The following is a 24,739-nucleotide window of genomic DNA, read 5'->3' on the forward strand; positions in this document are numbered from 1 at the left end:
GGGGGTGTTGCGCCTGTGGGGGGGTGCAGTGTTGAGCACGGGGGTGTCCCCTGTGCATGGAGCTCGCTCCACCCAGCCAGTCCACAGCCCCAAAAAGGTTGGGGGACTGCTGCTGTAGACAGCTACCTGCCCTTGGTGTTGTCAACATTCAGGTTGTCCTCTGCTTTGTAAAGAGCTTGGCATCATTTTTCCTGCTGGCATTGTGGGCAGTGCTGGTCAGATTCCAAAAGATCTCCTGTATGGAGAATTAGTGCAAGGAAATGGCCCCAGAGGGAGACCACAGCTGCTATACAAGGAGATCTGCAAGAGGGATCTGAAGGCCTTAGGAATGGACCTCAACAGATGGGAAACCTTGCCATCTGAGTGTTCAGCCTGGAGGCAGGTGGTGCATCATGGCCTCTCCCATTCTGAAGAGACCCTTGTCCAGCAGGCCGAGGCAAAGAGGCAGTCCCGAAACCAGGTTACCATAGTCTCTCAAGACTGAAGGATGCCTACTAGAACAGCAACATTGGGCCATTTTCTGGCATTCTGAATAGTGGGTACTGAAGCACAATATCTTACATTTATAATCCTCAGTTGTTGTGGTGTTTTTTTTTAAAGAATTGAATTATCAATTATCAGCCATGTTCGTCAGTTTTTTGCACCTACAGCAAACCCCCAACTGAAAGCACCGTTTCAGTGTCACCATTGCTGGGTTACATTCCCAGTTCCTGAGACACTGCCTGAGTCTTAGGTATGTTTGGAATATTCATGTTGTGTCCAGGAAAGCTCACACTGAAATAAACCCGTCTTGTCTTAAAGGTGCGAAATGCTTATACTGTACTGTAATGTACTGTGTTTCGTGGGCGCCCGTCTCGCCCTTCCTCCGCCTCCCCGGCCTGCACTGAAAGCTAGGCCGAAGCCTCCAGCGTTGCCGCGGCAACCGGGCCACACGGAGCCGCCTACGAAGCGTGTCTCCTTCCTCTGTCCCCAAAGGTACAACTCAAGCGGAGCCGTGGGGTGTGGGTGTGGGCTGGGTGTTCTGTTGGGAGTATCCCAGGCCCTCCAGGCATAGGCTTGAGCTGAGGTGGGAGAAGGTGGAAGAAGTGAAGTCAAGACCGCAGGGGGGACGGGGCGCGCGGAAACCGGGGAAAGTGTCACACGTATTTACTGGGAGGGTGGAGGCTAAAGAATAGTCATGGACAAGACACACGTCTTTCACTTTTCATTCAGGTACGGTATGTACGCGTAGTATTGTTAAAAGGATTTATTTTTGTCGCCACCTTTTGAGGCGCGGGCCTCAAGGGGCGACCCAGCTCTTTCGCCCTCGGCGTTCGCCTCCCTTTCAAACACTCCTAGTGGTAGAAAGGGTCCCGGTAGAGGCGCGTTTACCCTTCAGCCGCTTTCGCCCTGAGATCTCCGAAGCGGCGGCTTCTTTTCCCGACAAGTCTAGACACAAACCCAAGCAGGGAAAACCCGAAGCCGCGTCCTCGGAGCGGCTGACGAAGAGCCCCCCTCCCCTCCCCTGCAAGCCCCCGGCACTTTGCTGTTAACGATGTTTCCAGACCTCCTCGAAAAGCCAATTCCCACCTTACAGTCATCGATTCCAGCATGATTTAACACGGAATGAATTTCTGGATCATATCCTAAAATGATTAAGCATTTAGGAAACAAACTAGCAGGCATGATCGTTTCCCAGCTTGCCCTTATCTACAACACAAGACAAATAACGTAGTTCCCCACCCCCACCCCAAACCGTGTGGTCAGAGATAGTTTTGTTCGCTTTGCATTTTAGGGCTATGCTTTATAAACCAGACAGTCTTAAGAAGTGGCATAGACATAGAGGATTTGCTGAGACCTGTTAAAAACACCAAGTGGGTATCTGTACACACCATGATCTGGGCATCTTCTCTTCCTGTGAATGTTTTTCTTTGGGGAAAAAAATCCTTTTTATGCCGTTTTTTGGCAAATTATATATACTTCATGTAAATTAGTACAGTATGGAAAGCAACCATTATTTCTATTTGCCTGCCTTCCTCTTCCTGTAACTTGTTTCTGTAAACCTGCCAAATAAGAGAAATTAACAACTAACTGTTATTTGGGGTTTGAACAATCACAATAATCCAGATTATTGGATCCCTCTGTACAGGTGAATCCAGTGTATTTCCACAATGGAACCCACAAACAAGAAATTGTTGCGTAAACATGGGTAAGAATATAATGGGAAGATTCCCATACAGTTTAAAGATATAAGACTGCTAGCTTCATTCTGTACATGTTTACTCAGAGGCAGGCTCCGCTGTGCACAAATAAATCTTAACCTCATGTGAATATGCGTAGTGCATAATAATCCCCCTGAATTAGTTGGAACTTTGTATTGATGCATAAAACACTTTATCTTTCACTGTGTCACTTCAGAATTAGTACTGATATTATATTAATAGTGGAAGATAACTCTTTGTTATGTTACATATTTTGATTGACTTACAAGTGCAGGGATTTTAAAGAAAAAGGTCCTTTTAAGTGGATTCTGTGTTTCTCTTTTATTGATGCAAGTTTTTTCTTGTGTTTTATTTATTTGAGTATTAGTATTCTGCCGTAGATCACAAGATCTTTTATGCTTTAATTGTATTTGTTCTACTTGATTTTAACATGATTAAATTGTTTTATGTACCACTTTTTTAGAGAAAGAAAGGGTATCAGACATTATGTTCAGCAAAGCCACAGGCGTTAATATCTGAGTAAAGATAATTTGTGATCATTAAATATAGCTGAACAAGTGCCTTCCCAGTGTTCCTCTTTGTAAGCTGTGCTGACATAAACCCCCTTCTTGTAATTGGCAATTTATGTTTCATAATTCAATTTTCTACATAAACAAAGTAAAAATCAGAGTAAAACTAAGTTAAAATCAAAGTACTTATTTGTTTGATCTTACTTCACAAGGATAAGAAGTGGAAAACAGTAATGAATGCATCAATTACTCCTCTGGTAACAGTTATAGTAGTAGGGAAGATAACCAAACTTCATCTTGTATAATTTGTAAAATAAGCAAAAATTGAAAAATGTTGTGAAACCAGTTATTTAAAAATAGCTGTTAATGATATTTCTAAAATATCTTATTTAAAGGAAATACAGAAAACGTTTGCACGATGTGGATGCACTCATGGAATTATATTCTAATGAGAAACACAAAAGACGAAACCATGCAGCAACTGTCATCCAAAGATCGTGGAAAAGGTGGCTGGTAAGTGAGATGCTGTTTCAGAAAACACCAAGGATTTCAGTTCTCTTTCCAGACCATTAATTGCTTATTCCGAATCTTCTTGGTGTTCCTCCAAGGTTTGTGTAATGTGTTGCACTTAGTTATAGCCGATTGACAAGATGTAAGGGCACATCCGAGTTGTGCAATCAAGCACGTGATCAGACATACAACTGAAACACTCCTCAGTATCTGAGCAATTAGCTGCAAATTACACAAAGCTTAACACAAAGAACTTCTGTAACCCGTTCAGCATGTTAAAACAATGTATCTCAAGTTCTGGATGTTCTACAAAAAGAAAATTTGATAGCTACTATGTTCTTTGCTAGACCGTCAATAGATGGTTGGTGTAAAAATATACAATACATGCACTTTGCTTTAATTTAGATATTAGATATCTGGAATGTAAGAACTAAAAGGTGTTTTACCAGTGGTTTAAATTCAAACTTGCTTCTGCTGGAAACTTCACAGTTTTCTGGGTGATTTTAGGAAGTTCCTCACCTGGTAGTAGTGGAAAATACTGTAGGTATTAGGGGCCCTTTAGGCACAATTACCCATCTCTGGCCCCTCAGTGCTGTTCCACCCCATTCTCCAATCTCTGCATGGAACCTCTCTCCCCACATGCCATTAAATAACAAACACTAATTTAAATAAAATTGGGGTGTGCAGGGAAGCAGAGGACCTCAGCCAATGGTGGTGGGCAACCTTCGTACTCAAGACACTGCTACTGTATTCTGCACATCGTCCTGGCACACTAGTATTACCCCCCCGGCAAGCATTGAGGAGGACTTAAACTAGTGCCATTTGATCATTAAAGGGGAATTAAAAATATAGGTGAGGGAAGTAAGTAGAAAGGCGGAGTTGCCTCTCCAACAGTGTTCCAAGGGTGGCAAATACTGCTAGTGCCAGTGATACTGAAATGTCCCTGAAGCATATTTTATGCAGTACATCAGCATGAGGATATGCTGGACTTGTTCCAGGAATGCTCTCAGTGTAGAAATCCCATTATCTGCAGTCCCAGATGTGTGAACGGACAATGCATCCTCAAGGACATATTTGAATTCTTAGCAATATGAAGAACTGAAGCGTATTGAAAGAACAGGCATTTCACAGCAGACAAGCTGATTCTTCCCTGTTGGAACATCTGGCCCCATGGAATTTCACTAACCATAGGCACATAAGGAGTAAAAATAATTCACATTTTTTTTTCTTTAGAAAGTGCTTCCACTCTTAGAAATCCTGTTTTGGGAAATGAATCCATATACAATGAGCAGAATCCCATTTGATGTCTTTGGGCTAATCCTATTGTGTTAGCGTTCTTTTTCAGAATAAAATCGGAGGGAGGGGAAGAGAAAACCAACTTGAACTCTTTGGAAGAAGATAAGATATGCATATTTTTAAAACTAGAATCAACAACTGGAATAGACATGATCATCAGAGTAGAGGGAGAAGGATTATAAGCTTCATCCCCCACTCATGTAGCTGTTCTTGCTTGCTTGCCCACATGGACAGCGTTTGTTATGAATTGCCTAGTGAACACCTTCAATCTGGATTGGTGGAAAATATCTGTATCAACAGGAATTGGAGGAGCCTCATAGAGATGTGCTGGCCCATTGATGAGCTTTAAAAATAATTATTCACAGGATTTGCTACTACACACAATACTTTTTTTAAAATTTGAACTTCCTTCTGATCCTATCAATTGTTCCCCCCTTTTTGTCTTATAAACTTCTTTAAACTGAATTAGTCGTTATCTAGGTAGGAACTCGAGCATTGTGACTTGCTGCTTCCCAAATATGGCAAGGAAAAGAATTTCGGTAATTGAGATTTGTTTACCTTTTGGCCAGGATCTTGGTGTGTTTGACTACTATAAAGAATTAATAGGCTTTAAGCAGTGTGGAGAACCTTCCCGACTCATGAAGTACATTGACCCTAGAGAGGTAAGAATTAGACTGACAAGGATATTTGATGGCATACATAAGAAAGATTTTAACTTGTTACACTATCATTTATCAAAGATAGATCTAATGTAACTAAGTCTGTTATATGAAACTCTTGTGTTAACACCAGTGGATTGTTTAATACATGTTTTGCATATGTGTATTTAAAAAGTACCTGCTTATCTGTCCAACATCCTTTCTTCTGCCCTCTCTTGCTAGATATGGTATATAGCTATGTGGAACGAAATAATTTATACCAGAGTAGAACTAGTCACTTTTTAAAAGACTAGAACAGTAAATTTCAAAGCACTAATCAAGATATGAAAAAGATAGAAAGGGAAGCAATAATCTACACCCAAAAAGGGATCTGCTATTTCCGTTTTCCTAGAATGTAACTGTGATGACAGAATTATACTCTCCCCTTGATTATAGGCAGAATTTTTAGATGCTGCAGCAGGGGTTCATATCAGATTCAGACTCGGTGGGGTAAGTACAAATCGCAGTGGTATTAAATATGGAAGTTCAATTTTTTAAAAATCCATATTTTACATATATATATTTTATTTTGAGTTCTGTTATGTACAGTTGGCTTTGAAATTCATAAAGTCAAGACTCTGAAACTTGGATGCTATAGTTTAGAACCTATAGTCATTTAGAGAGTGCAATGTAACATATACATTTTGGAAAATATACACATTTTCAGTCTAATAAAAGCAAAATGGTGAAATTACAGTATTGTCATTCCTATAGGTTAAAAGATAGTCACTTGCCTAATATTACCTAGCAAGTCCATTAATAAAGTGGGAGTTGAAGCAAGTCTATAAGAGTAATTGAGGTTCTTCATCGTGGTCTTCTGTGAATGCACACAAAGGGTTAATACCAGCGCCAGCGTTGGGCCTCTCGGAACGTTTTCTAGCTGCAAGAGAAAAGTAACAATGTTTAGGACTACCCCTACTGCGCACGCCCAGCCTAACCGTCCCTCAGTTCCATTTTTCCGCCTAGCGGTTTGGAGCCTCTCGTCTTAGCTGCGTTTATTGCGATCTATCTGATTTTTGGCTTTTGACCTAAGCTTCGCTCACGGACTACCCTAGCGCTTTTTCCCTTCAACTTGACGACTCGGTGTATTTTCTTGGCTTTACTCGGACTGATTTCGGACTGCTCTGCCTTATCCTTGGACTTGTCGTTTCGGTTTCCTTACCGCCCTATGTCCCCTTCCGGGCCGTTCAGCAGGTGTGTGGTGTGCGACCGCAAAATTCCCCACCAGGACGGCCACGATACTTGCCTGTATTGTTTGGGGGAGTCGCACAATCCCAAATCTTGCCCACACTGCAAAGCCTTCACTAAGGCCGCTCTCAAGGCTCGCCAACAGCGCCTTAAACTTCATCTGTGGGAGTCCACGTTGTCTTCCACGGCGCCCTCGGAGGGGGAAATGGCTTCCACTTCTCGAGCAGCTCCTGTTCAGTCGGTCGTCTCTAAAGTTTCCAAAATGTCGAAAAAATCTGCGTCGTCGAAATCGGCCGCTCCTGCTTCGAACCCCGAGCCTCCAGCTCCGAAAGCTAAGCCGTCGAAGTCGTCCAAAGCTAAGGCGGCCGCCCAGCTTAAAATGACTTCCATTCGACTTTCTCCGAGCTCGGGTTCCATTCCGTCACCGATCCTCGAGGAGTTGTCGAGGCGCTTCGAGGCCTCGTCAGAGGCACCCGCTCCTCCTCCGGTTCGACGTACTGAAGCGGCACCACCATCGGGAAGGTCTTCCCCGACGCCGAGCCAGTTAGTCGCTGTCACTACTGGTCTCACTTCTGCCCCACATAGCCCTTTTCCTGCGGGCCAGGGGTCGCCTCCCGTGTCGATCTCGTCCGTACACTCGGACTCGAGATCACCTCGAGAGAAGATACCTCGATCACCTGTGCGTTCGAGGTAGAAATCTCCTCGAGGCAAGCGTTCTCGCACGGAGAAGCATCACTCCCCGAGCCGGTCCCCTTCCTCCGGCCGCTCGAGGTCGAAGTCCCCTCGGCGGAAACGGTCGAAGAAGAGGCATCGAGCTTCCACTCAGTCCAACTCTGGCGATCGTTCGGACTCGAAATCCTCTAAGCGCAAACGCTCTAAGAAGAAGCGCCGCTCTCATCAACGTCGTAGCAAGCATCGACGTCGATCCTCTTCTTCCTGCTCGGCGGATTCCGACCACCCTAAGCGTCGTAAGCGCCATCGACGTCAACGCGACCGTTCGAGGTCTCCTTCTTCGTCTTCGACATCCGCGTCTCAAGACCGGTACCGCAAAAAGATCCGGTACATATACGTGTCTTCTTCTTCGGAGTCGAACCGACCTCGACGCCGACGCCGGGCTATTCGAGTCAGAGACCAGCCTCCTACGATACCGGTGGCCCCTCCCCCGCAACCGGTTCCTTCCACCTCGGCGCCGACCGTGGTCCCAATTCGACCCCCGACAGCGCCGGTCGGCATCGAGAAACCCCCTCCAAAGAAAAAGAGGGATGTCTTCTCCTCTGATCCAGATGAGGTGTCCACGGAGCAGCCTTCTGACTCCGATCAGGAGCAACCCCCACCCTTGCCACCGCACGATTTACCTCCGGGTGATCTGGTGCTTTCAGATACTGGTGATCCTCACGCCCCTTCTCCGTCTGAGGATTTTTCCTCCTATTCTCAGATGATGTCCAGACTTGCCAAGACACTTAAACTGGACTTGAATCTCCCTTCGCCTCCGGGAGAGGACTTGTTCTTTGGGGACATCAAGAAAGACAGTACTGCTCCCCCCAGTATAGCCTTTGTGCCTGTGGTTATGGAGGCCATTAAGGAGTTCTGGGCTCAACCTGCGACTACACCTAATGTCCCTCGTCGCACAGAGCACTTCTACAAGATTCACGGGGCTGACACTCATTTTTTGCTCAAGCATCCCATTCCAAACTCACTCATTGTTGAAACGAGCTGTTCAAGGCCTTCGGCCAAGGCCCATGTTACTCCAGTTGACAAGGAGGGTAAAAAGCTGGAACTCATCGGCAGGAAAATCTACTCCCTTGTCACCCTGCTACTTCGAGTCATAAATTATCAGACTGTTCTGGGAGCTTATCACAAACAATTATGGCTCAAGCTTTTGCCAGGATTAAAAATGATACCTGAAGACACCCGGCAAGCTTTCCTTAACTCATATGAGGAAGCTCAGACGGTATCCAAATATGAACGCCTCTCCATCAGACATGCAGCAGGGATCTCTGCTAGAGTTCTCATGTCTGCCATCTCTATCCGGCGCCACGCTTGGCTCCGTTCTGCAGACATATTGGAAGATGTCAAGTCAAAGGTTGAGAGCCTCGCCTTTGACGCTACCGGGCTGTTCAATGAAAAGACCGACTCCCATTTAGAAGACCTTCACAAGGCTAAGAGGACTGCCAAGTCCTACTCGGTTCAGACTCAATCTAGACAGCGACGCCCTCAATGGCGCAAATCTTATGGTCAGTATCAGTCTTCTCAACAGTACCGGACTTACAAACACCTACCTCAGCAACGCTCTGGCCAGTCCTCTTCTTCTGTCCAGGGCTATCAGGGATACCGGCCTCGTCCGTCCCATCGCCGCCAACCCTTTAAGCCACCTGGCAGAAAGCAAAAACAGTATCTTTGACTTTCGGCCCCCCATTTTTACCCGTTCACCACCTGCCACCCGTCTTCAACCGTTTCTTCACAACTGGTCTATCATCACAACCGACGTTTGGGCTCTAAAAATTATTCAACACGGTTACCAGCTGGAATTTATAAGATCTCCTCCGCTCGGTTTCATAAATCATTCTCCATTCGACTCCTCGCTCGAACAAGAAATATTATCTCTCTTACAAAAAGATGCCATCTCTACAGTACCATCCAGCGACATACACTGCGGTTTCTACTCCCGCTACTTTGCTGTCTCAAAAAGAGGAGGAGGCATAAGGCCCATTCTCGATCTAAGACTCCTAAACACTTACCTGCGACCCAGACGGTTTTGGATGCTCACCTTAGAGTCCATCATGCACCTCCTGAAGAAGGACAATTGGTTCGTCCTCATAGATCTAAAGGACGCATATTTTCACGTCACTATTCATCCCGACCACCGAAAGTTTCTTCGGTTCATCTTTCAGGGCACAATCTACGAATTCCAGGCCCTGCCATTCGGTCTATCCACAGCTCCCCGGACCTTCACCAAGGTCATGGCCCCAGTGGCAGCTTACCTTCGTCTCAGGGGCATCCACGTTTACCCTTACCTGGACGATTGGCTCGTGGTCTCCACCTCACGAAGCCGATCTCTGAAAGACACAAAATTTATCCTGTATCTCCTTCACAACCTCGGTCTACTGTCAACGAACAGAAGTCTCAGCTCATTCCCTCCAAAACAGTTCAATACATAGGGGTCTGTTTGGACGCCATAAAGGGTCGAGTTTTTCTCCCCCCAGAGAGGATACGCAAGATCCAACGAGCCATCAGAAAGTTTCTTCCCCGTGCCCGGGTTACAGCCCATCACGCCCAACACCTTCTCGGCCTGATGTCTTCTACAACACCGGCGCTAGCTCACGCTCGCCTCAAGCTCCGGTCGCTCCAATCATGGTTCCTCACCCTTTTCGACCCTATGATGGACAGCCAGAGGAAGCGTCTTCGCGTCACCCCGGAGCTCACCAGACAGCTCCAGTGGTGGATGTACACACCCCATCTCACGGTTGGCCGGCCCTTTCGTCCACTCCGTCTCACCGTTCAGGTCACAACGGACGCCAGTCCGTCCGGCTGGGGGGCGCACTGCGGCCGTCACACCATTCACGCCCTCTGGACTCCACAAGAAGCCATGTTCCACATCAATCACCTGGAGCTGCTCGCAGTCATCAAGGCCTTCAGGTCCTTCCTTCCTCTGCTACACGGCCGCGGAGTTCAGCTGGTGACGGACAACACTACCACAATGCACTATGTCAACAAGCAAGGTGGAACCCGCTCTCACTCTCTCCTGTATCTCTCCATCCTCCTTTGGGAGTGGTGTTACCGTCATCATGTCTACCCGGTCGCCATCCATGTGGCCACAGAGGACAACACAGTTGCGGACACTCTGAGCAGGCTTCAACATCAGACGCACGAATGGGAGTTGAACCCTCTGGTCTTCCAGGACCTTTGCCGCCAATGGGGGACCCCGGTGCTGGATTTGTTTGCATCCCCTCACAACGCGAAATGCTCTCGGTACGCGTCCTGGGCGGGTCTCGGTCTCCACTCGCTCGGCGACGCATTCATGATCCCATGGAACCAGGGTCTCTTGTACATATTCCCTCCGATTCCGTTGATACAGAGGTCCTTGATCAAACTCCAACGTTCCATGACTCCGGCCATTTTCATTGCACCCTTTTGGCCTCGCCAGGTGTGGTTCCCCACGCTAGTCAGCCTGGCTGTGGACTCCATGACCCTCCCGTTGTGGCCGGACCTGCTGACCCAGGAAGCAGGCAAAGTCCTTCACCCCGACATCGACGCGCTCCATCTGACGGCGTGGAGGATCGTCCCGAAATCCAAGAGGTCTTGACCAACGCCGTCAAACCCTCCACGTCTCACTTGTATGCCTACAAGTGGAACAGTTTTTTGAAATTTACCCAGCAGAGAAATCTCGTCTCCTCCCCTGTATCTCTTTCTACGCTTCTACAGTATCTCCGTTACCTGTTTGATTTCCACCTGTCTATCTCTACTATCAAAGTGTACCTTGCTGCGATTGTTTTCTTCCAACCTAGAGCTTCTCCCTCTTCTCGCCTTTTCTCCCATCCTACCGTCAGGATGTTTTTGAGAGGTCTCTCTAACCTCCGACCTCCCGTTCGTCCTCCACTTCCGCAGTGGTCCCTTCACTTGGTTCTGCATGCCCTATCCAGACCCCCATTTGAACCCATGGCCACCTGTGACCTCAAGCTGCTTTCTCTGAAAACGCTGTTCCTCGTGGCTATCACCTCTGCTCGTCGAGCTAGCGAGTTGGCAGCTCTCCGTCATGATCAACCCTTTCTTCAATTCTTCAAGGACAAGGTCATGCTTTACCTGGACGTGTCTTTTCTTCCGAAGGTGGTCTCCGACTTCCACGTCAATCAACCACTTATTCTGCCAACCTTATTTCCGTCTCCGACTACTGATGTTGAACGCATGCTACACATGCTCGATGTTCGACGGTCCTTAGCTTTTTATGTATCCAGGACCAAGGACTTTCGCCTGGCCAACAGACTCTTTCTTTGTTACTTCGGCCCAAAGAAGGGCTGCCCGGCCTCGCCGTCCACGCTCTCTCGGTGGCTCGTATCTACCATCACCCTTGCCTACGAGCTCAACCACAGAGATCCTCCAGAGGGACTTAAAGCCCATTCCACTAGGGCTGTAGCCTCATCGACTGCCTTACTCCGTGGCGTTGACCTGCCCGACATCTGCCGGTCCGCTACCTGGTCCAATGCCTCTACCTTCATAACCCACTACAGATTGGACGTGAGGGCAAGAGAGGAAACCAGATTCGGGAGGGCAGTGCTAGCATCGGCTCTTCAGTGACAGCCCACCATCCGGTTAGTAAGCGTGCTAATCACCCTTTGTGTGCATTCACAGAAGACCACGATGAAGAAAGAAAGGTTACTTACCTGTAACGATGGTTCTTCAAGTGGTCATTCTGTGAATTCACACAATCCCGCCCGGCCTCCCCTCTGTCTGTCTGTCACTGGCATCTCTATGACTCGAGGGCCTATGGCGGACAAATGGAACTGAGGGACGGTTAGGCTGGGCGTGCGCAGTAGGGGTAGTCCTAAACATTGTTACTTTTCTCTTGCAGCTAGAAAACGTTCCGAGAGGCCCAACGCTGGCGCTGGTATTAACCCTTTGTGTGAATTCACAGAATGACCACTTGAAGAACCATCGTTACAGGTAAGTAACCTTTCTTTCCTCCTTAGTTCAGTAGCCATCTCAATAACTCTGTTTCAGGAGCATTTCACACATAACAGTTGTGCATATCCATCTAGTTCTTGTTGTTTACAAACAACAGGTTACTATTTGGCTATAACTCTGTGTTAATCTGTACAGTAGCTGCCATGTGATTCTGCATACACAACTTTATGTGTGAGAAAATCAGCAGTGGAACTGTGTAAACTCAAGTCTGTGCTAGACTCATTCTAGCATGGACTGGTAGGACTGATTCTGTCTAATTTTGCCCACATTTAAATCTGCAAAATTAACACATAATAAACTCCTGCTTGTTCTGGTTCAGCTTGCAAGGGTGAATATTTTAATACCACCCTCTGAAAAGAAACTTCCCTCTCCAGCAGATTGGGCAGCTATGGCACTCCAGATATTTTGGGTTTGGAGCTCCTTTTATTCCTTACCATGCCTCCCAAGAGAAGAGCCAGCCTGTGTAGCCTTAGACAAGCTGCCTAATCCCAAAGTCTTGGTTTGTTTTTAATCCCTAGAAGGGTCTGATGGTAAACGATTTCTGAGTACTGTACTCTGCACCTCCAGAAACACTGGTAGAAGTTGGCATACATTGGAATTAACTTGTTGGCAAATAATTTAGAATGAGAACAATAACTTCCCTCCGGGACCATAAATATGTATTTTAGGCAAAGGAGAGCTATTTTCAGTGTGTTTTGGGGAGGAATTGCTCTGCCCCAAACACCATGTATAGTTTATCCCAATCAGCAGAGATGTCTAGAGAATGTTTTAAGCTTCTTACACATTTCTAAATAATCATCAGTCAAATTCCTTTTTTCTTTCATTTTAAAATTGAATATTTCTCTACAGCTAAAGTTTCCTCCAAGCATATATTACAAAGTATTTACCCACAGACCTATTGTGGACATGTGTGCATTTAGTCCTAAAGATTATACAAAGCTTGCAGTCAAAAGAGGGCTACTAGGAAAGCGACAGGAAGAGAGTTCTGAAGATCGTAGTGACTGGTACAAACGCATCGAGAATAATGGCTGGAGACTTCTTTCCATCAGGGTGAGTGATGAGAGACAGAGAGAGAGAGAGAGAAATAAATAAATAAATAAATAAAGCATTTTCATTTGCCGTGCTGTTGTTTCATTATCAGCTACAAAAAACAGTAGCCAAAGCTATGATGTCCTATTGTGTGAGGGTTTGTTTCATACATATGAATAGTTTAGATATGGAATGTTGCAATTTAAAACTTAACCCCACCACAAAAAAGGAAAGTGGGGGCAAGAAAGGACTGGCCTGCTGAAGCAACTCTGCTTATAGTAAGTATCCTGAACCTAGCTTTCACTTTACTCCTTCTTTAAAATATTTTTGTTTCATCTTGTTTTCCCACTATATAATGTTCAGATTTGGGTCTCAACATTTAGTCATATATGTATGTACTGTATGTATGTATGTATGTATGTATGTATGTATGTATGTATGTATGTATGTACGTATGTACGTACAGACACACACACATATATATACACATACTGTACGTACATACATACATACGTACGTACGTACGTACATACATACATACATATATATACATATATATATATACACACATATATATACATACATATAAATACAAATATATACAGTGGTGCCCCGCATAGCGACGTTAATCCGTTCCAGGATTAACGTCGCTATCCGTATTCTTCGCTATGCGGGAGGGGAAAACCCATAGGAACGCATTAAACTCTGTTTAATGCGTTCCTATTGGGGGAAAACTCACCGGTAAGCGAAGAATCCCGATCTGGCCGCCATTTTCGCCGCCTTGATAAGCGAGGCGCGAAAATGCTGCGGACGGCCATTTTCCCCCAGCTGGGCGGCGCTTGCTTCGGCTGTGGACGCCTCCCCGCAGGTTGCGCCGCTCAGCTGGGGGGAGAAGGTTCAGAGCCCCCGTGGTGGACGCTTCCCTGGAGGTTGCTCTGAAGCCAGGCTTCAGAGCAACCTCCGGCGAAGTCTCCACCGTGGGCGCCCTGAACCTTCGCCGCCTTCTCCCCCCAGCTGGGCAGGGCTTGCCTCCGAGCACCGGCGGTGGACGCTTTCCCGGAGGTTGCTCTGAAGGCTGCGCCTCCCAGCTGGGCTGCGCTGCCTTCAGAGCAACCTTAGCCTCCACCGGCGGCACTCGGAAGCAAGACCCGCCTAGCTGCCGGGCTTGCCTCCGAGCACTGGCGGTGGACGCTTTCCCGGAGGTTGCTCTGAAGGCTGCACCTCCCAGCTGGGCTGTGCTGCCTTCAGAGCAACCTCAGCCTCCACCGGCGGCACTTGGAAGCAAGCCCCGCCTAGCTGCGGGGCTTGCCTCCGAGCACCGGCGGTGGACGCTTTCCCTGGAGGTTGCTTTGAAGGCAGCACCGCCCAGATGGGCGGCGCTGCCTTCAGAGCAACCTCAGCGTCCACCCCGGGGCTCGGAGGCAAGCCCTACCGAGCGCCGGCGGTGGACGCTTCCCTGGAGGTTGCTTTGAAGGCAGCACCGCCCAGATGGGCGGTGCTGCCTTCAGAGTAACCTCCAGGGAAGCGTCCACCACTGGCGCTCGGAGGCAAGCACCGCCCAGCTGGGGGGAAATGGTGCCTATGGGGAAAAATCGCAAAGTGATTTTTCCCCATAGGGGCCATCGGTATGCGATCGCTTTTGCGATCGCAAGATCCGCATCGGTATGTGGATTCGTCGTTAAACGGTGCACTCGTTATACGAGGCACCACTGTATATACACACAAATATATATATACAAATATATATATATATATATTCACACGCATACATACATACATACATGCACACACACACACACACAGACACACACTTTCCTTTTTTGTGGTGGGGTTAAGCTTTAAATTGCAACATTTCATATCTAAACCATTCAGTAGAATAAATTAATACTAGTTACCTTGCTTTCTTGTTTCTTAACAGCTTTTTACCATACAGTGGTGCCTCGCTTAGCGACGTTAGTCCGTCCCGGAAAAACGTTGCTAAGCGATAACATCGCTAAACGAAATTAAAAAGCCCATAGAAACGCATTAAAACGCGATTAATGCGTTCCTATGGGCTTAAAAACTCACCTTAAAGCGAAAATCCTCCATAGTGCCGCCATTTTCGCTGCCTCTTAAGCGAGGAAAAGCAGCGAGCAGCCATTTTGTTTTCCCGGTGGCCATTTTGAAACCGCTGATCAGCTGTTTGAAAAGGGTCGCTTTGCCATGACTGCAAAAAGTTAGTTGCTAAGCGATTTCGTTGCTCAATGGAGCGATCAATAAGCGAGGCACCACTGTATTTCTGTGGGTTCCACTTACACCAACATTATTTAAGTTCAGAGGTTCTTGTCAAGCAGTTTCTTAATGTATGTTTTAAAATCACAGATGTACAGTAGATACTCATGTATACCTCCAGGGTCTCCAAAGTATTGAGAAAATTTATCATAAGCAGGTGTGTGTGTTTTTACAGTGGTGCCTCACTTAACGAGGTTAATCCATTCCGGAAAAACCCTCGCTAAGTGATTTCATCGCTAAGAGAAATTAAAAAGCCCATAGAAATGCATTAAAACCCGATTAATGCATTCCTATGGGCTTGAAAACTCACCTTAAAGCGAAAATCCTCCATAGGGGCGGCCATTTTCGGTGCCTCTAAAGCGAGGCAACACCAGGCAGCCATAGGACCCGGGATGGCTCCATGCTCCTGATCTCCCCCATCTCTTCCCATGCCTTGGCTCCGTTTAAAACAAACCATTTCCGCCGATCTGGGGCCATTTCCCCCCCCCTCTTTCCTGACCTTAGGTGGGAAAAAACCCCAGGGCTCCTCTACTTTCCGGCCAAGATTCCCCCCCCCCGGCAGCGCAGCCTCTCTTTTGCAGGCAGCCGCCCGCGACAGGAAGGAAGGAGGCCAGAGCCCCTCGTGGGGTGGGTGGGTGGGTGCGTTTCTCTCTCCCCCCACATACACATAGTGCTGCTGCTCAGTCAATGCCCGGCCGTCTCCTCCCCTCCACCCAATTCTGCTTCCTCCTCCTCCTTCTCTTCCCCCCCTTAGTTTTGGTTAGGCCCTGAAGCCTGCCAGTCTCTGCCGGCGCCCACGTGCTTGCCTATTCTAGCCTTTCGCTTCCTCTCACTCTGGGCCCGGCCCTGCCTGGGGCCGCTGGCGCCGGGTTGGTGTTGGCGAGGCTCCACCTCCGCCTCCTGGCTCCCACCCGCGTCTGCCTGCTGCCGTGCTGGCCCTCGGGATCGGCATCAGCCTCTGCGATCCGGGCCAGCCCCACGTGCTTGGCGGGTCAGATCGGATAGGATGCGTGCAGGAGGGGTAGGGGGGGAAAGAATCCGGCCGGCCTTTCTCTCCCCCCCTTTCCCCATCCTCTCTTCCGCATGCTCGCAAGGCGCCCGGCTGCCATCGCCACATGGGCCTGGCTGCCTCCCTTTGCCTCCTTGCCTGCCTGCTTTCGTTACTTCCTTCCGCTCTCCCTCCTCTGGGCTGCCGCTGGGACACGTATCCTTGGAGCAGGCGGACCGGGGCCTGCCTGACTTCCTGGCCGGTTGCGGGCCAGGCCTGCGGGGGTGAGTGGAGGAGAGAGGGAACACCCAAACCCCATCGATAAGGGAGGGGGGGCCTGAAAGGGGAAAAAAGGCATTTCCTTCTAGTTTTTTACTTCCATGTGCTACCAGCGGTGACTTCATGTTCTTCTCTCTCCCCGACCTCCTTTTACTGGAAAATGGGGGCTTTGTGATGATCGCTTCCCTGCGATCATCGCGAAATGAAGAAAAACCATAGGGACCATCGCAAAAAGTCCCTCGCTAAGCGATTTCATCGCTCAACGGAGCGATCGCTATGTGAGGCACCACTGTATTTCCAAACTGAGAGAGCGCCAAGGTGTTTGAGTGCCTCCTAGTGAGATTGTAGTGTCCAGTTATAAGCACCGCATTTTAAGAGATTGACAAACTCTGATCAGAGGGCGGCAGGTTGGTGTGAGGTCTAGAAACCAAATTTGATAGTACAGTCCAGACATGTGCCCTTTGGTGATGCTGGTGGAAGCAACAGAGTTCTCTTAAAATATGGTTAATTCCCTCAAAGAGGGGGGAGGTGGTCTTACGTAAGAGACTTCATACAAATGTCACAGTTCGATGCAGTTGAAGCCAAAATACTTAGAGGCCTTACTTTTTACTTGACCTGTCTGTGTATTTTAGTACTGGAAAGCTATGGATCCTATTACTGCTAATGACAACATAAAAACAAAAGAATTCCAATACTGCAGGGTGGTAAGGAAACAGGAACTGGAAAAGAAACGAAAAAGGAGGAAAATTGAATGGCTGAAAAAAATGTGAGTTATCAATTCTTTAAAAGTCTGCATATAACAGTAAATTGCTTCCATTTTATCTCCTATGTGATTTTTAATTCTTATTCATGTAGCAGCATTTTATTTGCATTAGCTATAGGCTTTAGCAAGATAGATAATATTTACAAACATATAAAATCAACATATTAAAATCAAGATACATCAGATACATACAGGTCAACATAAAAAAACTAAGATCATGACCACTGGTCCCATCACCTCCTGGCATATAGAAGGGGAAGTGACAGATTTTACTTTCTATGATCACTGCAGATGGTGACAGCAGCCACGAAATCAAAAGACGTCTACTTCTTGGGAGGAAAGCAATGGCAAATCTCGACAGCATCTTAAAAAGCAGAGACATCACCTTGCTGATAAAGGTCCGCATAGTCAAAGCTGTGGTTTTTCCAGTAGCAATGTATGGAAGTGAGAACTGGACCATAAAGAAAGCTGACCGCCAAAGAATTGATGCTTTTCAATTGTGGTGCTGGAGGAGACTCTTGAGAGTCCCCTGGACTGCAAGGAGATCAAACCTATCCATTCTGAAGGAAATCAATCTTGAGTGCTCACTGGAAGGACAGATCCTGAAGCTGAGGCTTTAATACTTTGGCCTTCTCATGACAAGAGAAATCTCCCTGATGTTGGGAAACATTTTAGACCTGGAAGTAAAGTGATTGCACTACACAGAAGATTTACAGCTTCAAGTGTAGATACTGGAAAATAGATGTCATCAGGCTAACATCTGTTTACATGAACTGAGTGAATACAGTATTCAGGACTGAGTCTTCAGAAGGGCTTAATTGAATTTCTGTTAAACTAGTTTTATTTAGTTTTAGCAAAGTGAATCTTGATATAGCAGACAGAGAGGCTCACAAAGCAATAAAGGCTAAACGACCCCTGGAGAAAAATGCTAGATATAAGTGTACATTTCACTTGTCGGTGCATTAAAGAGCTTCTGAAGGTGCCAGGCAATAGAGACCTCTGAGGTATAAAAACAGGGGAAGATAGCTCTGCCAAGATCTCTGTCCTGGAACCCTCAAAGGAAAAAAAATTCTTTCCTACACATGTGGTGGCAACCCAGCAGTGATTTTTGACTATTAAAGGCTGTCCCCACCCCACCCCAGGGCTCCCCAAAGCCCTCCCCAGGAGCTTTGGAGTCTGAAGAGTCTGGATAGGAAGCTTTAAATGAATTTAAATTGTTACTGATTCTGGATTCAGTTTACATGCCGTAACTATAAACAACAGGATTTTCCCAATGAAATGCTATTGTATGAAGGCTTCCTTGTTTTTTATTGGGAAGCTGCAAAATTAGAAACAGCCGAAGTGGAAGAATAAGCAGCAATTCTCCCTCAAACAATGTAAAGCACAAATGGGACTACTGCATTGATGGAAAAACTGACACATTCACTAAAAAAATCCAAAAACACATGGTTTAAATTTATAATATATGCTAATCAGAATAATGTCCCTGTGCGCCCCCCCCCCCCAGTCTTATGGGAAACTCTGAAGGGATGGACTGGGATAGACTAAACAAATGTCACGGTGAAACCCTGGTATGATCTGCTTATGTAAAATGAAGAAAAACTAACGTCTTTGTGTTTCAGTATCCTCCACTTGATACAGAAACAATGAAGAATGAAAATGCACATTTCCCTGTTTCCTAGGTACTTTGGAGAAAAGCTGCAAGTGAAAACTCTGGATCCAGATGCAACTGCCTTAATTCAAAGAGCAACAGAAGGATTAATGAACAGTCTGGAATGTGAAGGAGTAGATAAAGTGATGGAATGGGAAGTGAATGAAATGTTAAAATGGACAAATGCACTCAACTATGAAACGTAATTTTTTAAAACTTGACTCAATGAAAGTGTGAATTATTTATGGCTAGTTAGTCTAAAAGGGACATGGTGGCGCTGTGGGCTAAACCGCAGAAGCCTGTGCTGCAGGGTCAGAAGACCAAGCAGTCGTAAGATCGAATCCATGTGACGGAGTGAGCGCCCATCGCTTGTCCCAGCTCCCGCCAACCTAGCGGTTCGAAAGCATGCAAGTAGATAAATAGGGACCACCTTGGTGGGAAGGTAACAGTGTTCCGTGTCTAAGTCGCACTGGCCATGTGACCACGGAAGATTGTCTTCGGACAAAACGCTGGCTCTATGGCTTGGAAAAGGGGATGAGCACCGCCCCTAGAGTCGAACACAACTGGACAAAAATTGTCAAGGGGAACCTTTACCTAGTTAGTCTAAACTAGAATAGATTTCAGTAGATTGAATCAAATCAAAATGTTGGCAGATTCCACTAATTCATGTTGTTGCCTATTGCTGTTCTTTTTTAACTGAACATGTTTGTTCATTATTGTGCCTAGATATGTCAAAGAATGGAAAGAAATTGGAACAAGCAAGATTTCTGAAAGCCACCTAGGTATAAGATCCAGTCTCTTATATGCAAATCTTTGTCATTTTGTTTCAAAAATGCTATAGTTCTGGGTTGTGGTAGAACCAAGCTGAGAACGGTTCTCTATATACTGTGTTTTCCCGAAAATAAGACAGGGTCATATATTAATTTTTGCTCCAAAAATGCATTAGGGCTTATTTTCAGGGGATGTTTATTCAAATACAGTCATGTCATCTAGTTGCTGTACAATGGTAAAGGGTGGACTTTCACTTAACTGGGGCTTATTTTGGGGGTAGGGCTTATATTATGAGCATCCTGAAAAATCATACTAGGGCTTATTTTCAGGTTAGGTCTTATATTCAAGGAAGCAGGGTAACATGTAAGGTTGAGCTAATGCACAAAAGCAGCAGAAAGGTACTAAATTGTACAGATATATAGCTATGCTATAAGCTGTTTGTATAACTATGTGACAAGATGAGTGCATTCAATTTACATCCAGTGTCATTCATTAAAATCAGGAATGGTAATCACGCTTCGCTACAACACCCCTCAGCCCTGGACATTGGAAATGCTGACTGGGAGTTAGGGCCCAATAGAATCCTGAACATCATAGTTTCTCCACCCCTGCTTAAAATTAGAGGTCTACAATTAACCTGAATTGTGTGGACAGCTCTTTGTATATATTACTCACCCACTTGTACTTTTGCAGTTGTGGATACAATAGCTGAAATCCTGTTGCTTAGTTTAATAAATATAGAGTAGGCCCATTAAATCAGTGGTAATTTGGTGAGTCAACTCCTTCATCAGTTCCATTGCTTCAGTGGGTTACTCTGTCTTGAGACTTATGTAATGTAACAGAATTTCAGTCATTGATTTTGTAATCTGTCATCTAAATTTCAGTTACATTTTTCTTTGGAAAGACTACATTTTATAAAGGAATCACAAAGTTACAAAACTGCAGTGGCCAGAATCCTTTTGAGATTATATTCAGAGAAGTAAACCCATAAAAGTCATGGTAGCAAATTCCAGTACAACTACAGTGGTGCTCAATTTACGACACATAATCCGTTCCAAAAGATGGACATAACTCGAAATGGTTTTACGTCGAAGCACCATTTCCCATAGGAATGCATTGGAACGTGATTAATCCCTTCCAGCATTTAAACAAACAAACAAACAAACAAACAAAAAACCCACAGCCAGAACGTGATGGGGCTGAAAAACAAATAAAACACACACACACACCCCACACAGCCAGCCCCATCAAAACATGATGGGGCTGAAAAACAAATTTAAACAACACCCCCACAGACACAGCCAGCCCCATCAGAATGCGATGGGGCTGAAAAACAAAAACACGCACACACACATCCCACACAGCCAGCCCCATCGGAACGCGATGGGGCTGAGAAAAGAAACACACATCAAAACACATCACAGCCCAGAAACCTAACACCCCCAAACCCACCCTGCAAAACAAAGTGAATGTACTTGCTCAGGAGCAAAAAGCAGCAGCAGGCAGTCTGAAGCCTCCTCCGACACACACACTCTGACCGTTGGGGTGAAAGAGCTACAAAGAAGCTCTTTGCCAACCAAGGGTTAGCCCTCTAATTTGAATTCCCCGCCTTTTTTCCTTGCCTCTTTTGTTTGCAACTTGAAGCTCCGGCCCTAAGTTGAAGCAAAATTTTGCGGCCGGAGCTGGTTGCAAACCAAAATGGTCGTATGTCGGGATTGTCGTAAGTCGAGGCACTACTGGAACAAAGCACCAGCTGCATGCTTGGTTGTATGACTGGCACCTTGTTAATTAGCTGCAGCTCCACCACAACATACACAATTTCACTTACTTTGGGGTATAATTTCAGTAGAATTCTGCCCAACGCAAATTGCAGTATGCACATTCACTTCACAGGCTGCTCTGATATATACAAATATATCTTATGATTTCCAGAATATAGTGGTGCCTCGCTTAACGATGATAATCCGTTCCAGGAAAATCGCTGTTAAGCGAAAATGTTGTAAAATGAAATTAAAAAGCCCATTGAAACGCATTGAAACCCGTTCAGTGCGTTCCAATGGGGTAAAAACTCACCGTCCAGCGAAGATCCTCCATATGGTGGCCATTTTCGCTGCCTGTATAGCAAGGAATCCGTCCCTAAACACAGAGGGGAGCCATTTTAATTACCCGGTGGCCATTTTGAAACTGCCGATCAGCTGTTTAAAAAACATTGTTTTGTGAAGAATTAGGGAACCGATCATCGCAAAGCGAAATTCCCCCATTTACACCATTGTTTTGCGATCGCAATCGCAAAAAGATCGTCGTAAAGTGGATTCGTCATAATGCAGGGCAATCGTAAAGCGAGGCACCACTGTATCAACAAAACATTAGGGATGGCAAATAATGTACTTCTCAATCATACCAAAATTATTACTGTAAAATGGCCATGGTTTTGAATATTCTGCAAATGCATAAAGAAGCCATGATTTAGCACTGTGGATAGAATTCAATGTTTTGAAAGCATCAAGTTTCATTATTTAAGCCACAGATGGAGGAAATACTGCGTTAGCAGATTGTACCCCCTCCCACTCCCACTCTAAACAGAACAGAGGGATCCTGGGAGCTATAATTTAAAAAAACACCCTGTCATCTCTTCTTTCTGGCTTAAGTAATAACCACCTTAAGAACCATATAACTACAAACATAGGATTGAATGTGTTAGGCAATGCATGATAAAATTTCCAACAGTGAAAGTAAATGGGAAATAATACTCCAGGTGCCTGGGACAGGTTTTCAGGACCATGTGCATCTTGCACATTTCCAAAACTAGCAGATGCAGTGTGCATTAAATAACATCAGCTGATGTGTGCAAGCAGAGCAATATATATAATTCATCCATGATTCAGATCCTGCATAATACCAACTTGACCTATAGATTTAGAGTAGGCATCCTTTAGTCTCAAGAGACTATGGTAATAGGCTTTGAATAGAGGACTTAGAACAGACTTAGAACATACTGTAGATTACAGTATGCAAATTTCCATTTATGACTGTTCCAAAAAAATACATTGGTTGCCTTGTACATATTTTCTTACATTCATTCCATTTCTAATCTTTAGGTTTCCAGTTTTGTGACAAACCATATGATCTTTCTGAGTTATCAAAAAAGATCCAGGAATTAGTACAATCTCACATGGGCAAGGGCAGAAAGGGACAGCAAGCACCCTGATCGCTGACGAGAAACTAAAGTTGAAAAATACATGCTTCTATTCTGTATAGAAGTGTCAACTGAAATACTATTGAATAAAATGTTGGGTAACAAAAATTAATGTAGATATGATGATATATTCATATAGTTTCCAGACTTTATACATTAAAACACAATCTAAAGGAGCTTGGACATTATCATGATAAATATTCTGTCTTGAATAAAAAGAATTGTTTTTGGACATACATATCATATAGTGAAATAAACATAATTTTTCATTTTACTTTTCAAAGATATAAACAGTATGAATAAAGCCAGTGTTATCGATTAAGTGCCTTTTCTCAGGAAGGTTAAATCACTAGTTCTTAACCTTACTCAGGAGTTTTGGACTGCAACTTCCAGAAGCCTTCACCACCAACTGTGCTGGCTGGGGTTTCTGGGAGTTGCAGTTCAAAAACATCCGAGTAACAAAGGTTAAGAACCACTGGGTTAAATGATCTATAGCAGCAATAGCACAGGAACCACAAAGAATACTTACTGAAGACCAAATGAAACTGGAACACAAAAGGGGATTGTGCAGGCCATCTTGACTGCTGACACTGGTGTTTTCAACGTTCAGGTGTATGTAAAGCTTGGCATCCTATTTGTTAGAGGCAATGCTGCAATATTTCAAGACAATGTTGGGCCATTTCCTTTTGTTTTAAGTCATGGATACAGAAGTACCCCACGTGCATAAGCCAGAAGATATTTTGAAGGACTGAATTTCCTGGATTTTGGAATCAGAAGTTTGATACCTCACAATACATCCAAATCTACAATGGAAGAAATCACTGGGAGGTCTAGACTCCAGTACCATATATAACTGGAAATATCCCACTAAATTCAGTAGGGCTTCCTTCTGTGTAGGTTTACATAAGAGTGCTCCAACACTGGAGGGACATTCAAGAAAAACTTAGATAATCAAGTCACAGATGTGCTTTGATTGTATTCCTGCATTGAGCAGGGGGTTCGACTTGATGGCCTTGCAGGCCCCTTCCAACTTCACTTTTCTATGATTCTGTGATTGCAGTGCAAATGTTTTTGGCAGTTATGTTTCATCAATCCAAGAAGACAGTACTTCTGGATAATGTATCCTGCAAGTAATTCTACCTGCCAGTATATTTGGAAGGAAGGAAAACTGGAGGAAATGTATAAATCAATGACTGTTCACTAGTGCTATGTAAAAGAAGTAGCTGACTTGTGTTCTTTATCGCCTGAGCTCACTTGACTCTATCCCAGTACAATGACACTTATCTTGACTTGGGATCCCAAACAGGTTCTGGGTCCCAATAAGAAGCAACTCACAACAACTCTTAACAGGGCTTTCAAAGTAAGTGGGATACTTAAGGAGTTGTTTTAGTAGTTCTCCTGCCTGGATAGCTCACAATTTAAGTATATGGCTGTGGAGCTACAGGTTGGGAGTTGAATTCCCTACTGTAAATCTCAGAAGAGCCAGCCTGTGTGGCTTTGAGCAAGCTGCACAGTCCCAGGATGCCCACAGAAGGGAATGGTAAACCACTTCTGAATATTCCACCCAAAAAACCCTGAAAAGGCTTGCCATAAGTCAGAATTGACTTGATGGGACACAATTATTGTTTACCAGTTTCCCCCACCTCCTCCCCCAGTGAGTTTCTACAATTGAGCAGAATTGAAACCCTGGATCCTTGAGTCTGTGTCCAT

General features: G+C 45.4%; 1 protein-coding gene and 1 long non-coding RNA gene across 5 annotated transcripts; one reads left to right on the forward strand and one right to left on the reverse strand.

Moving 5' to 3' along the window:
• Positions 1-866: 866 nt before the first annotated feature.
• C3H11orf65 (chromosome 3 C11orf65 homolog) lies at positions 867-23,137 on the forward strand. 4 transcript variants are annotated; one of them, XM_078390079.1, is made up of 10 exons: positions 867-975; positions 2,129-2,188; positions 3,106-3,223; positions 5,086-5,178; positions 5,611-5,664; positions 12,931-13,131; positions 17,281-17,414; positions 19,094-19,264; positions 19,789-19,844; positions 22,932-23,137. In XM_078390079.1, the coding sequence occupies exons 2-10, from the start codon at positions 2,151-2,153 to the stop codon at positions 23,039-23,041; spliced, it is 975 nt and encodes a 324-aa protein (XP_078246205.1). In that variant the 5' UTR covers positions 867-975; positions 2,129-2,150; the 3' UTR covers positions 23,042-23,137. The 4 variants fall into 4 exon arrangements, with proteins under 4 accessions (XP_078246205.1, XP_078246206.1, XP_020658802.3 ...); XM_020803143.3 differs by having other exon boundaries at positions 912-1,212; XM_078390080.1 differs by lacking the exon at positions 5,086-5,178 and having other exon boundaries at positions 870-975.
• On the reverse strand, positions 20,542-23,674 carry LOC144588069 (uncharacterized). The gene is made up of 3 exons (XR_013543404.1): positions 23,559-23,674; positions 21,907-21,969; positions 20,542-20,658 (listed from the first exon to the last, which is right to left on the reverse strand). It is a non-coding gene; the product is annotated as an uncharacterized LOC144588069 (long non-coding RNA).
• Positions 23,675-24,739: the final 1,065 nt, after the last annotated feature.

Source organism: Pogona vitticeps, chromosome 3 (genome assembly GCF_051106095.1).
Source record: "Pogona vitticeps strain Pit_001003342236 chromosome 3, PviZW2.1, whole genome shotgun sequence".
Classification (NCBI taxonomy): Eukaryota; Metazoa; Chordata; class Lepidosauria; order Squamata; family Agamidae; genus Pogona; species Pogona vitticeps.